This window comes from Tupaia chinensis, unplaced genomic scaffold, assembly GCF_000334495.1.
Source record: "Tupaia chinensis unplaced genomic scaffold, TupChi_1.0 Scaffold145208_1, whole genome shotgun sequence".
In the NCBI taxonomy this organism is placed as follows: Eukaryota; Metazoa; Chordata; class Mammalia; order Scandentia; family Tupaiidae; genus Tupaia; species Tupaia belangeri.
The window spans coordinates 1,225,778-1,237,963 of NW_006205068.1; the positions used below are offsets into that span (position 1 = coordinate 1,225,778).

The 12,186-nt window shown below is 46.0% G+C and overlaps 3 protein-coding genes across 5 annotated transcripts in view; 2 read left to right on the plus strand and 1 right to left on the minus strand.

Moving 5' to 3' along the window:
• Positions 1 to 4,457, minus strand: part of LOC102474393 (7,8-dihydro-8-oxoguanine triphosphatase) — an 8,922-nt gene extending 4,465 nt beyond the window's left edge. Inside the window, exons 1-2 of one of the 2 annotated variants that reach the window (XM_006167863.3) lie at positions 4,273 to 4,457; positions 2,768 to 2,933 (exon numbers count right to left, since the gene is read on the minus strand). In XM_006167863.3, the coding sequence (XP_006167925.1) occupies positions 2,768 to 2,933; positions 4,273 to 4,291 (185 nt within the window). In that variant the 5' untranslated portion in view covers positions 4,292 to 4,457. The remainder of the gene's footprint in view (positions 1 to 2,767; positions 2,934 to 4,272) is intronic. The other variant, XM_006167864.3, reaches the window with a different exon arrangement.
• Positions 4,458 to 4,499: 42 nt separating this feature from the next.
• Positions 4,500 to 9,848, plus strand: MRM2 (mitochondrial rRNA methyltransferase 2). 2 transcript variants are annotated; one of them, XM_006167869.3, is made up of 3 exons: positions 4,500 to 4,563; positions 6,117 to 6,409; positions 9,244 to 9,848. In XM_006167869.3, the coding sequence occupies exons 1-3, from the start codon at positions 4,556 to 4,558 to the stop codon at positions 9,681 to 9,683; spliced, it is 741 nt and encodes a 246-aa protein (XP_006167931.1). In that variant the 5' UTR covers positions 4,500 to 4,555; the 3' UTR covers positions 9,684 to 9,848. The 2 variants fall into 2 exon arrangements, with proteins under 2 accessions (XP_006167931.1, XP_006167932.1); XM_006167870.3 differs by having other exon boundaries at positions 4,523 to 4,563; positions 6,120 to 6,409.
• MAD1L1 (mitotic arrest deficient 1 like 1) overlaps positions 4,548 to 12,186 on the plus strand; it is a 598,556-nt gene continuing 590,917 nt past the window's right edge. The window contains exon 1 of the mRNA XM_006167865.3: positions 4,548 to 4,563. Within this exon, the coding sequence (XP_006167927.1) occupies positions 4,556 to 4,563 (8 nt within the window). The 5' untranslated portion in view covers positions 4,548 to 4,555. The remainder of the gene's footprint in view (positions 4,564 to 12,186) is intronic.

A 12,186-nucleotide genomic window follows, 5' to 3' on the forward strand; every position in this document is an offset into this window, starting at 1 on the left:
TAAAATTAAATAGAGGGGCGCGGGGGGGTCCCCCCCGCCTCTCTGGCAGCCGGCTGGCGGATTTCGTTTTCAACTTCACCTACTGATTTAATGTTTTGACTAATTTTAGTTAATCTTCCCCGAGTACATGGCAGTGTATGCAATATCAATAATCTCCTCGGTGACGGAGCTAAAGCTCCATTTCACAGGCTGGGATAATTAGACAGACGCAGATGACACTGTTACAATTTTGCTAAAGTGTCTGATGGTATCTCTGTGATGCTTGGTTCCCCAGACTGCAGATGGAGAACAGGATGAGTAATAAATTAAACAAAAACACAGAGCATCGAACGCCTCCCTGGTGTGGGGAGGTGGGAGAGGGAGTGGGAGGCTGTGCAGCAATCCTGCTTCCAGTCCCAGATTTAGTCTGGAGTGGTTCTGAGCATTCCTCTGGGTCCTAGGTGTGTACTGGGGGGTTATTCAGAAGATGGGCTCGTACCACACACTTACAGCCCAGACCTAAAGTACTGACACACTGAGCCCTGACACCCAAGTCCCCAAGTGCCTGCCACTCCTCCGCACACTGAGGAGGCAGAGACGGGGAGGTCCCAAGAGAGACTCTCCCTCACCAGGGATGTGCAGTGTGGAGTGGGTGTGCACTCACTCCCCCTGCATGTAAGTGAGGAGAGCATATTAACTGGCTCTTAACTGGGAGTTAGGGCTGGCTGTGTACTCTCCTGATGAAATGGGACAGGGACTCTGATGTGACATCCCTGCTGCCCTTTCTTGGGCAATCCAGGGCCTGGGACCCCAGGAGCAGCTCCATTCAGATGTGCACATAAAGAAACCGGCAGCCCTAGTAGCCATCCCCAAGGTGAGGGAGGCTCTGCTGCTAGAGTGCTAGGACCTTGGGACCCTTAGGTCTCAGCCTGTCTGAGTCCTGTCTCCTGTCCCTCAAATGTATGTTTGGGGAACTCCACAGTGCTTCTGCCACCCAGCGTGTCCTCTCACCTCAAAGGGCAGGGGTGAAATAGCCTTTGTGATAGGGTGCCCCTGTTCTTGACTGTATGCTACACACGCTATACTCTTGGCTGATGGGTGCCAGAGAGAAGCTTCTTAGAGATTGTATAGTATTACAGGTTCTGTGAGGCTGATGGGTCTAAATTGGGTAGGCAGCGTGAGGCCTTGGGTGCTGAACTGACCTCAGTCCAACGGTAGGCCTGTCCCTGTGAGAGAATGTCTGTGAAGCATGGAAACAACTCATGCACTAGTCACAGAGAGAATTTACTCGGGGGAGCAGCTGCCTCCAGGAGCAGGTACATCTTTGGGAACACTGAAATACCTAGAGAGATCTCAGGATGGCGACAGTTGTATCCCCAGCCCAGCTATGAGGTCTAAGGAGTTTTGGCAGGAGGCCTCCAAAATGCAAAGCATCAGTCTTAAGATCATCGAGACCTTTGTAGTAAAGCTGTGAAGTGATCTAATAAAGTGAATTAAGCCTGAACAACAAAAAAGGCTTCAATTTCACAACCATCCTGTGATTTGTAGTGAGACCAGGAAAAAGGCATGAAGTTGTCTTCATATAAAACATTTCTTACTGTGGGTTTTAATTAAAAAAGGGAAGCCACTGGGCTGCAGCATGCTAGCTTTCCTACGCTGCAGGAGCCTCTTCCATATGTGTTCAGAATTTTCTCTCTAGGTAAAGTGGCTTTAAGGTTGCCAACAACTTTTTTCAGAATAACATGAATAGGAGTTTGTGGAGTGCTTAGAGGTGTTTACAGATTATCTCATTTATCCTCACAGGCCTGTGAGAGGCAAGGAAGGAAAAGAGGTTGATGTCTAGAGGACTATGTGACCTTGCAGGCTGAAGCTGGTTATGCTGAACATTCAGACTGCATGTGCAAAATGTCTGAGATAAAAACCATCAGCTCTGGGGCCAGCAGGTGGTGTGGTTAAGGCCACAGTGTCTCACATGACCCACTGTGTGGTTTGAGTCTAGGACCCAGTGACTTGAAAAAAACACTGGATGCCAGTGTGTGAGTGCCCAAGAGAATGGAGGAGAAGGGATTGTGGCATGGCCATCTCCTGGAGGGCAATTTCTCTCTCCAGTGAGTGCATGCACCCTATAGCAAACAGAAAAAATAAAAATTAAAAAAGACCATCAGCTCTGCTAAACATGAATTCAAGTGACTGATGAGTGTTCTTTAGCTACTAGTGAGGAAGCCAGGACGGTTCGGCTCAAACCATAATGCACAACAACTTCCCAAATATGTCTTAAAAACCACCACCACCACATGGCCAACACTAACAAGAGAGGTCTTCAAAAAGTTTATGGAAGATGCACATTATGGAAAAAAAAAACTATCATGGGTTTCACTTTTTTTGGTACCAAAAATAAACACTTTAATACCATTTTCTGAGGAACTCTTTGAAGTCTCTTATACAGTCAGCAGTTGACATATGCTAATTCTTTCCCCCTCCTCCTCACCTCCCTACCCCCATATCTGTGAACTTGTTGGAAAGAGAGGGAAAGTGAGAAAGTACCACCTGCACTTTACTACACTACCTGCTGGCTTAGTTCTAAGTTTTTTATATACTTTTTTTTCTCATTTTATTGTCACAATGTTAGGAAGTAGGGACTATTAGTATTTATTCACATAAAACTGAGGCTCAAGGGTTCATGTTCCGGGGTACACATTTCCAAGTGTTCTGAAATTAGGGTACAGCCCTACAGCCAAACTACTTCCTTGCAGAAGCCAGTTCATGGTCAGACCTATTGTTTCCTCACCTTTTGGCCCCATCCTCTATGGTCTCTCCTTCTTGCACTTTGCCTCCGAAGCCATTCCACCGGCCAGCCCCGAAGCCTCGTTTCTTCATGCCCAGAAGAACTCGCTGAGGCTGCAGTACCAGTACCAGGGTATAGAGCCTGGATGTGCCCATGGTTCTCTTGGGTCCTGTGAGGAAAACAAGATGGCTGGGTCAGCCTTGACTTGGGTGTGAATGGGGTAGGGATGAAATATGTGTGCTGGCAGTGGCCAGATGAAAGGCAAATACCCTCTGGGAGATAGGGATAGGAAACCTAGAGGTAATTTCCCAGCCTGTCATGTGGCTTGCTTCATGTCAGGTGGAAACATGTCATGGAACAAATGATTTTCAGGATAGAAACAGGCCTGCCTCTCAGAACCCAGTGGCATCTATCTCAGGCTCTTCGCTTAGGGCGAGGGGCTGAGGCTGATCAGCAGATCAGAGGACAGCCCTATCTTCCTTCCCAACTCCTTGGCACTCTTACCTTCAGAGAACAACACTACTTTTCCAGAGGGTTCTTCATGCTCTGCATCTAACCCTAAAAGCACCAAGGCTGAATGTACAAGCAAGAGGGCAGCCTGGCCCCAGTGTGGAACCAGTACCAAAATAACAATTCAGATTTTCCAGTGGTTCTCACGTCAGGCTTTGGCACTGGCTTTTTAATAAAAAAAAAGGGGGGGTTTCTTCTGAAATCTAGCTTGCCGCTGTGAAGCATCAGGCCTCCAGATTTTCAGGAAAATCGTGGCTCTGGACTGTGACAGTGTCACCCAGTGAGACCTGGCTGGAATTCCCTCCTGCAGTAGGTTACTGCTGTGGGACCTCGCACCTTGATAGGACCCTGGAGGTCACGAAGGCTCTAACTCCAAAAGGTGTGCATGGTCCAAAGAAAAACTGCCTTTGCCAAGGTCCCTGCTGGAGGACCAGGACCTATCAACCTAGTGCTCTGTCCATATCCCAGCCTGGGGCACCTGGCTAAGATGGAAGCAGGACCAAGAATCCTTTCCAGAAGTTACAGTGTCCCAGAAGAGGTACCTAAGGCTGGGTCCTGGTGCTGGGAGTAGGTCAGGTGGTCAGGGGTTTGTGGTGACTTTGCCTTACATTGATCTCTTCATGACTGAAGCCCCCACTTTCCAAGTAAACTTTGATGATGATACCAGTAATGCCAGTTATAACTTATTAAGCATGGGCTGTATACATCACTTCAAAAAATTACCCCATTTTAATAGACCCAAGTGTATAAGCTAAAACCTGTTTCTCCATTTTCAGAGGAGCAAGCTCAGAGGTCAAGTTTGACCCAAGGTTGAACAGCAGACCCGGTCATCAAACCTGGGTCTACTGGACGGACGCCAGAGTGTAGTTGCGTCCAGCTCCTGTAGCTGTCGCTAAGGGCTACAAGCAGACCGGTTCAGAGAGCTACGTAATATGAAGGCTGGGCAGCCCCGCTTGATAACTTTGTAGCCGAAGTCGGGGCATCTTTGAGGTGGTTACCAGGGTGGAACGAGGCCATACACGTGGGCGCAGGTCTGTCTCGCGTACAGCGGGTGCTCAGCAGATGCTGGTCCTCCAGCTGCGGTTTCCAGAGGTCCGTGCCAGGTCCTGGGTCCCGGACAGGCGGCAGCCACCCACTCCCGCTAGACTCCGCTCTGCGAGACAGTTCAACTACTCGCGCGCCTTCCGCACTTGCGGCGCCACTTCCGGGGTCGGGCTCTGGGGCCGGAAGTGATGGAGGGCACTTCCGGCGGCGCGATCGCAGGCGCTTGTGGTCTCCGCTATGGCCGGGTGAGCCTGGGTTTTCGCTCAGCCGCTCTTTCTGTGCGGGGCAGCGGGGTGGTTGAGGGCCGCCCCAATGTTCTCATCCGAAAAGCATGGCATTCGGGGCGTGAGGTCGGGCCCGGGCTCCTGGCGGCAGGACACTGGGAGACCCGCAGCCTCGGCCCCGAAAGCGCCGTAAACGCGGGTGCACGGCCTGGGAAAGCTCCAGGTAGCGCACCGCAGGCCTGACGCCCCCTCTGGGGTTCTGAGAAGCAAGCCGATGTGACTAGAATCCAGGGCATGGAATGCGGCTGGGGTGGTCAGTGTCTCCAGTCAGACGGACACAGGGGTGTATGGGGAAGATACGCCTTTATTTCGTCGCTCTTTGTAATTCCACTCTCCCGCCCCTTCCCTAACCGTTATACTTAGTTCTGGTGTTTAGAGCCAGTCTGTACCATTTCCCCGTGAGACCTCATCAACCATTTGAAGACAGCAATTCACCATTCGCCACTTGCCACTGTCTTCAGATCTCGTTAGTACACTGTGGTATTGAAGGAGCCCTGGGTTTGGAGCCATGGGAGTAATGACTTTTTTCCCCATAGATACATGGATGTAGCACTTAACCCTGTAAAGTTCTGGGAGTCACATGAGAGTAGTGTATAAGCTCCTGGCCTGCCTTGCTATGGTGGGTGGTCAAAAAACTGTTGAAAGTGTAACTTGTCTAAATAATCTTGGAACTTATCTTTCAGTCTACTTGTTGAGTTCACTTTTGTTAAGAAATGTCAGAGGCCATGCCCTGTGCTAGCCACTGAAGCCATGAGGGACAAGGACTTGTCCTCAAAGAGTGTTCTTGCAGTGTGTCAGAGCCCAATGAAATGTTTGCCACATGGGCAAAGAATGTTACTTTAATGAACTTAATCAGTACTGTTATTCAGTACTTGGACATTTTTTATTGATATCTATACAGGGTGCTTTTTATTGATGTTTGAGTTTTCCTTTTGAGGAAACCTTCAGGGGAGAAGGAAAAAAATCCAACTTTTGAAGAACAGGTATATATGTCTGCTCAATTGCAATAGTTTGCTCAGGCTGCTCTCACAGTACTGCAGATCTGGTGCATAAACACACTGACCTATTCTCTCACATTTGGAAGGCTGGAAGTCCAAGATTAAAGTGTGGGCAGGGTTGTTTTCTCCTGAGGCCTCTTAGGCTTGTAGAAGGCTGTCTTCTCCCTGTGTCTCCATGTGACTTTCCATCTCTTTGTGTCTGTCCTTATTTTCTTATCAGGACTCTGGTCATGTTGGATTAGGGCCCACCCTACTGACCTCATTTTAACTTGATTGCCTCTTTGAAGACCCTGTCTCCAGCTACAGTTACATTCTGAGGCACTGGGAGTTAGGACTTCGAGACATGAGTTTGTGGGGAACACAGTTCAGCATTTCTGGCAATGTAGCCTTGTCATGTCACCTTCCCTTTTGGGCCTCAGTGTCTCATCTGTAAAATGAGTGTGTTGAACCAAGGGTCCTCCAAGCTTGTGACCTGTCAATCACTGATGCTTACCACTTGCTCCCATTTACTCTCAGCAGGTACTTGAGGCAGGTATGTGCTGCTTTTTGGTGTCAGAGGTTCCATACTGCTGCGCATCACTACAAGGGCCGGACAGGTGCTGAGCACCTCTGGCTAACACGGCATTTAAAGGACCCATTTGTGAAGGCTGCAAAGATAGAGAGTTATCGGTGTCGAAGTGCCTTCAAGCTTCTGGAGATGAATGAGAGGCACCAGATCCTGAAGCCTGGCCTTCGGGTGTTGGACTGTGGGGCAGCTCCTGGTGCATGGAGTCAGGTGGCAGTGCAGAGAGTCAATGCTGCAGGCACAGGTGAGGCATTCATACTGCTGTCAGCTCCTCCTGGCCACTCTGAGTCTGAGCCACCCTCTGACAGTGATTATGGAGTGGTTGAGCCACTTTCTAAATGTACTTCCAAGTTGCTTATTTAGTAATAATAATGATAAAAGTAGGATACCCACATTTACCAAATGAAAGACAAGGTGGAAAGGTTTAATGAAGCACATTAAAGCATTCAAGCACACCAACTCTTAATAGATACAGCATATAGCGACATTAATATATTGGAGTACAGCCTTCTAAAATTATGTATTATATCTATTATATGTGTGTGCGTGCGTGTGTGTGTGTGTGTGTGTGTGTGTATATAGTGTATTTTTTTTACATTTTCAAATACTATGTTGTACCATACTCTTTTTTTTTTTTTTTTTTTTTGCTAATTTGGAGCTCTAATGAAGTTATTTTTTAAATTAATGTTGACATCTTTCCATGACAGTACAATTGAATGAGTCCCTGAGGTTTCCAGGTTTTGTCCCTTGAAGGCTTAAGGTTTCTTAGCAGTCTCACTGGGACCGCTGCCTCTGAGGCCTCAGAAATGGCTGCAATGACCTGGTTCCTAGATACTCTACTCTGGGTCAAACTGAGGGACTCAGTTTTTATGTTTTAGGGTTTTGACCAAGATTTTTCTATGTACAGAGGTTCTCATGATTAATAAAGAGACCAACCAACCTCTTTCAGAACTGTATAGTATTCCATATAATGGCTGTGCTGTGGCTGTTTAAGCAGTTCCCTAATAGCTTTCAGTTTATCATAGTGGAAAGAAGCGACCACATGCTGTGCTGAATATCCTTGCCATTTGTATTTCCTGCTATCAAGTCAGGGTACACATGCACTAGCATTTACACAGTAGGACAGTTGACAAAGAGCTCTTTGAATACCTTGGAGTTGGGACACTTGTGCCCATGTTCCTGGTGAGAAAATCGACTGTAGTTGACTTGTTGAAAGTAGAGCCTAGGCATGATGAGCCCCATGGTGATTACCATAGTTGATCTTGGTAATCCTGTGCTCCATTGGGTGGACTCTGCTTATAACTGTGACTGGGATGCATCATGGGGCTTACAACCTTTTTTTTTTTTTTCTTTTTGGAATTCAGGTATTTATGATTAAATCAATGAATTCGTGTCGGGAGCTTTAGTTCCTTTTCCCACCACTGAGACTACTACTCCTGAGACCTCCCAATAACTGTTTTTAGTGGTTCTGTTTTCCTAATCGCTCAGGAGAAATGGGAAAATAACTTAGTTTACCTTGCTGGAAAAAGTGATAGAAGCAAAGAGTCCATGGGTATCTAAATGTTTCCCTCCAAGAAATGGCAGAAATGCAATCAAAGCCATTTGCTTTTAGTAGAAACTTGCTAAGGCTATAATACATGGGTGTGTTAAAGGAAAGTTCAAGAGTGTGAGAAGTGAGGTGTTCTACTTTCCAGGACTGAAAATCGAGGGTTTTCTCCTTTGAAAAATGAGGTACTCTTCAAAATACTTGGACTTCCAATTTTTACCTGGAAATACAAGACACATTTTCCCAGCAACATAGTCCATTCCTTTCCTTTCCTTTTTTTTTTTTTTTTTTTTTTTTGCTATAGGGAGTGTGCGCTCACTGTAGAAAGCGAGAGAACAAGAGAAAACATCCCCCCCAAGGGGGATGACCATGCTGCTGCTACAGTCCTTTCTCCTCTACTCTCTTGGGATTTGGGGCACATGTGCACATGCACCTGGCATGTTTTTCAAGCTGCTGGGTCCGGGGACTCAGATCCATGCAGTTGGCCAATGTAGGATCCAACTCCTTTAACCACCATGCTGCCTGCTGGCCCAAGGTTTAAATTTTTGTACTTGATATGTCTATTTTCCTCATCTCTTGTCTTATTTCTAGCAATTTGTACATTAAAAGTAATTGTGGGACCAGCAGATAGTGTAATGGTTATGTTGCTGGACTTCCACATAGTCAACCACGGTTTGAGTCAGTGGCTTAAAACTCATGCCAGGTATGTGTGTGTGTGTACCTTCTTAAAACCCCAAGAGGAGAATGGGGAAGGGATTGTGGTGTGGCCATCCCCCCTGGAGGGGCGATTGCTTGCTTTCTGTCTTTCTTAATGTCTCTGGTAAGTGCACGTGCCCTATAGCAGAAATCTCTTTTTAAAAAAATTAAATAAAAAGGAATTGTGGGCCAGCTGATTGGGTTAAGGTGGTTGGATCTTATATGACTTAGAGACCTAGACTCTATGGCTTGAAGAACATGCCAGGTACTTGTGCATCCCCAGAGAATGAAGGGATTGCAGTGTGGCAATCCACCTTGGGGATGCTTTCTCACTCCCTCCACCTGCCTCTCTCTAGGTGAATGAACATGCCCTGTAGTAAAACAAACAAACAAACAAACAAATAAATAAAGGGAATTGGAATAGTCTAGAGAATGGGTTTATTTAGGTACTTTATGTATACTGGTGTATCATTTCCTACTTTATCAAGAAGAGTACTCAGCAATAAGAGCTTTTTCATGGAGACTGAACCTCAGCGAAATGATTGTATCAGAGTTGGAGTTAGAAGTCGTTAGGTATGGCTCTAGGTCTGCCTGTCACTCCTGATGAGTCTGGGACAGTTACTTCCTATCTGGGCCTCAGTTTCCTCAGATGTAGAGTGAAGAGCTGCTTCTCCTCCATGTGTCTTTATAGGATGCAGTAGATAGTGGGAATAGGCTTGCGTCCACATGTTTGCACATTAGTTCTTTTCCTTGGTGTTGACACTTTATCATTTTGTTACATGTATTTTAATGAAAAGTTTAGGATATAAATAACATATTAACCATTTCTTTCTTAGATCCCAGCTCTCCTGTTGGCTTCGTGCTTGGGGTAGATCTTCTTCACATATTTCCCCTGGAGGGAGCAATGTTTCTGTGCCCTGCTGATGTGACTGATCTGAGAACCTTCCAGAGAATCCTAGAATTACTTCCTGGTGGGAAAGCAGATGTGATTCTGAGTGATATGGCCCCCAATGCCACAGGGATCCGGGACCTTGATCATGACAGGCTCATTGGCCTATGCCTATCCCTGGTAGACTTGGCTTCGGACATCTTATGTCCTGGAGGAACATTCCTTTGTAAAACCTGGGCTGGAAGTCAAAGCCATCTGTTACAGAAGAGACTGAGAGAGGAATTCCAGAATACAAAGACTGTAAAACCTGAAGCCAGCAGGAAAGAATCATCAGAGGTGTATCTCCTGGCCACTGAGTATCACAGAAGGAAGGGCCCTATGAAGTAGTGAGAGTTTCTTCTGCCATTTTCATGCTGGCCATTGGTCCTTTTTAGCTACAAGTGTAATCTTAGCTGTTTCCTGGAATGTCTGGGAGTTCTGAGTTGTAATCTGGGAGATGCAACAAGACAGATGGGGAAACTTTTACAAAAAAAAGTATTATATTTTGCTGTAGGCCATGTGCACTCACTCACCAGATAGAGAGAAAATGAGAAATCACCCCCAGAGGGGATAGCCCTGCTGTAATCCCTTCTCCATTCTTCTCTTTGGAATTTGAGCACACATGTACACACACCTGGTGCAGTTTTCAAGCTGCCAGATCCAGGACTCAAACCGTGCATCTGGCCATGTGGGATCCAGTGCCTTAACCTCCACGTCACCTGGTAGCCTGCCCCAAAATTATTTTTATTCATAATTGAGTGCATGTGCATGTGTGTGAGAGGGAGGGAGGGAAAAAGAGATACATACCGGCCACAGGGTGTGGCCATACTATGTTCACCTTCCTCCAGCCTCCCAGCCAGTTTTATCCTTGGAAATACATATGCCTGCCCATTGTGTTTTAGGTGGATAGAAGGGGATTTGAACCGTTGTTGCCACGTGGGATCTAGCTTCTCTTGAGCAACACATTATCACTGAACCAATCATGGGGCCAACCTCCTCCTCCCCCTTTAATTGTAAGAAGGCTCATGTGCTTGCCAGAGAGACTGACAGAGAGGGAGACAGTATCTTCTAGTGGGGTGTGGTCATGCCACAAACCCTTTTCTATTTCTCCATTCTGTCTGGATTTTGTGCATGCATGCACAGTACCTGTTTTTTCTTTTTTTAAAAAATGACCTTTTATTAAGAATTATTTAACTTCATTTAGTTATTAATTTTAATTTGACCAGAGAGGAATAGGGTGAGAGAGAGCAAGAAAGTGAGAAAGCAAGCCACCAGGTCCAGGACTCAAACTGCAGCCAGCCATGTGGGAGTCCAGTGCCCTTAACCACCATGCCACTTGCTGGCCTGTTTTTTCTTAAAAGAATTTCTTGCTATAGGGCACACATGCTGGCTGAAGAGAGAGAGGGAAAGTAAGAAATCATTTCCCAGGGGAGAGGGCCAAGCCGAAATCCCTTCACTACCACAATCCCTTCTCTAGTCTTGATATCTTGGGCTTGTACACACAAGCGCCCAGTGTCATTTTCAAGTGGCTGGTTCTGGGACTCAAACCACTGCCATGTGAGAGTCCAGTGCCTTAGCCACCATGCCACCTGCTGGCCCTAAAAAAGTCTTTATATCATGGTTTGTAAAGAGTAAGTTAGCAAGAAAAAGAAGATTGAAAAACGAAAAGTAAAATCTGAGGCAAGGGAGAAAATGGATTTGTTGAGAGACATGGATACACCCACATGTGCCTTTATGTAAGTTCCTCAGACTGTTAGGATATTATAGAGACATAGGTTTTCCACTATTGCTCTATGAATACAATACATAAACTTCCAGTTGTTATTTATTTAACTTTTGCCTATGTAGAGTAAAGTAGAAAAATCTGAAATTTCCATCTAGGGATTAATTTCCATCTCTGATGAGTAATCTGGAAATGCATCCATTCTTTAAGTAGTGAGAGTTCCCAGAGCAATTAGTGAAGACATCTGGTATGAATTTATGCATGGGGTGGGTATGCTTTGGTTTTGCTAGAAATATATATTGTCAATACTTCAGGCTCCTAAGACCATAAAGGTAATTGCCAAAGCAAGCAGTGATGTGGTGTGTTCATTTATTTTCTTTTACTCTTCTGGGAACTTGGTGCAGCTTTATAAAGACTATAGATTGCATTATTTTAAGGATTTACATGCTTTAAATTTTCATTGTTATTATTTTAAACAAATCAACTGGTTTCTTCAAAGCCATTTCCTGAAGGTGCATTCATCCTGAGATAATTAAATTCCAGGGGCCTGGGGGGAAAGGCTAGATAATCAGGAATGTCCATCAGCATTCTAGGGCTTAGCCTAGCTCCCAGTAGTAACCTGCAGATCAGATACTTTCACTTTTCCTGTGGTTAAATTTGGAGAATCTCTACCCTACCTTTACCACACTCTGCTCCCATCACAGGTCTTTATCAGGGCATACACCCTTGAAAGCCTTTTTTGACCCAAAATAGACAATTCAGCGCACACTCTCAGGAGCAGCACCTTAGAGGAGAGCCAAGGGCAGATCAATGGTGGGTGAGCATTCTAAAATGAGTACGAAACATTAGTTGTAGGTCGCCATAATTCAGGGGTGATCCGATAACAAACACACTGTTCTCAGGAAGGGACCCACGTTTAAGGCTAGGCCAAGGCACTATCGTTATGGTAGGTGCTGCTTCCTCCTATTGGAGCTGATCTGAGGCCATGAAGAGGGCTAGGCAGGTGGAGGAGTAGAACAGATACTTCGCATTTCCACTGGGCCCAGAGAAACGGAAAAGAGCGTATTAATTCAAGCAAATGCTGTAGCTGGGTCCTGGGAAGAGACAAGAGTACAAAGAAGTCCCTAA

Bases quoted from the DNA above. Each gene is read 5' to 3' on its own strand.
- MRM2 (XM_006167869.3), top strand. The intron at 6,410-9,243 runs GTGAGGCATTCA...TTTCTTTCTTAG, and splicing joins AGTCAATGCTGCAGGCACAG to ATCCCAGCTCTCCTGTTGGC.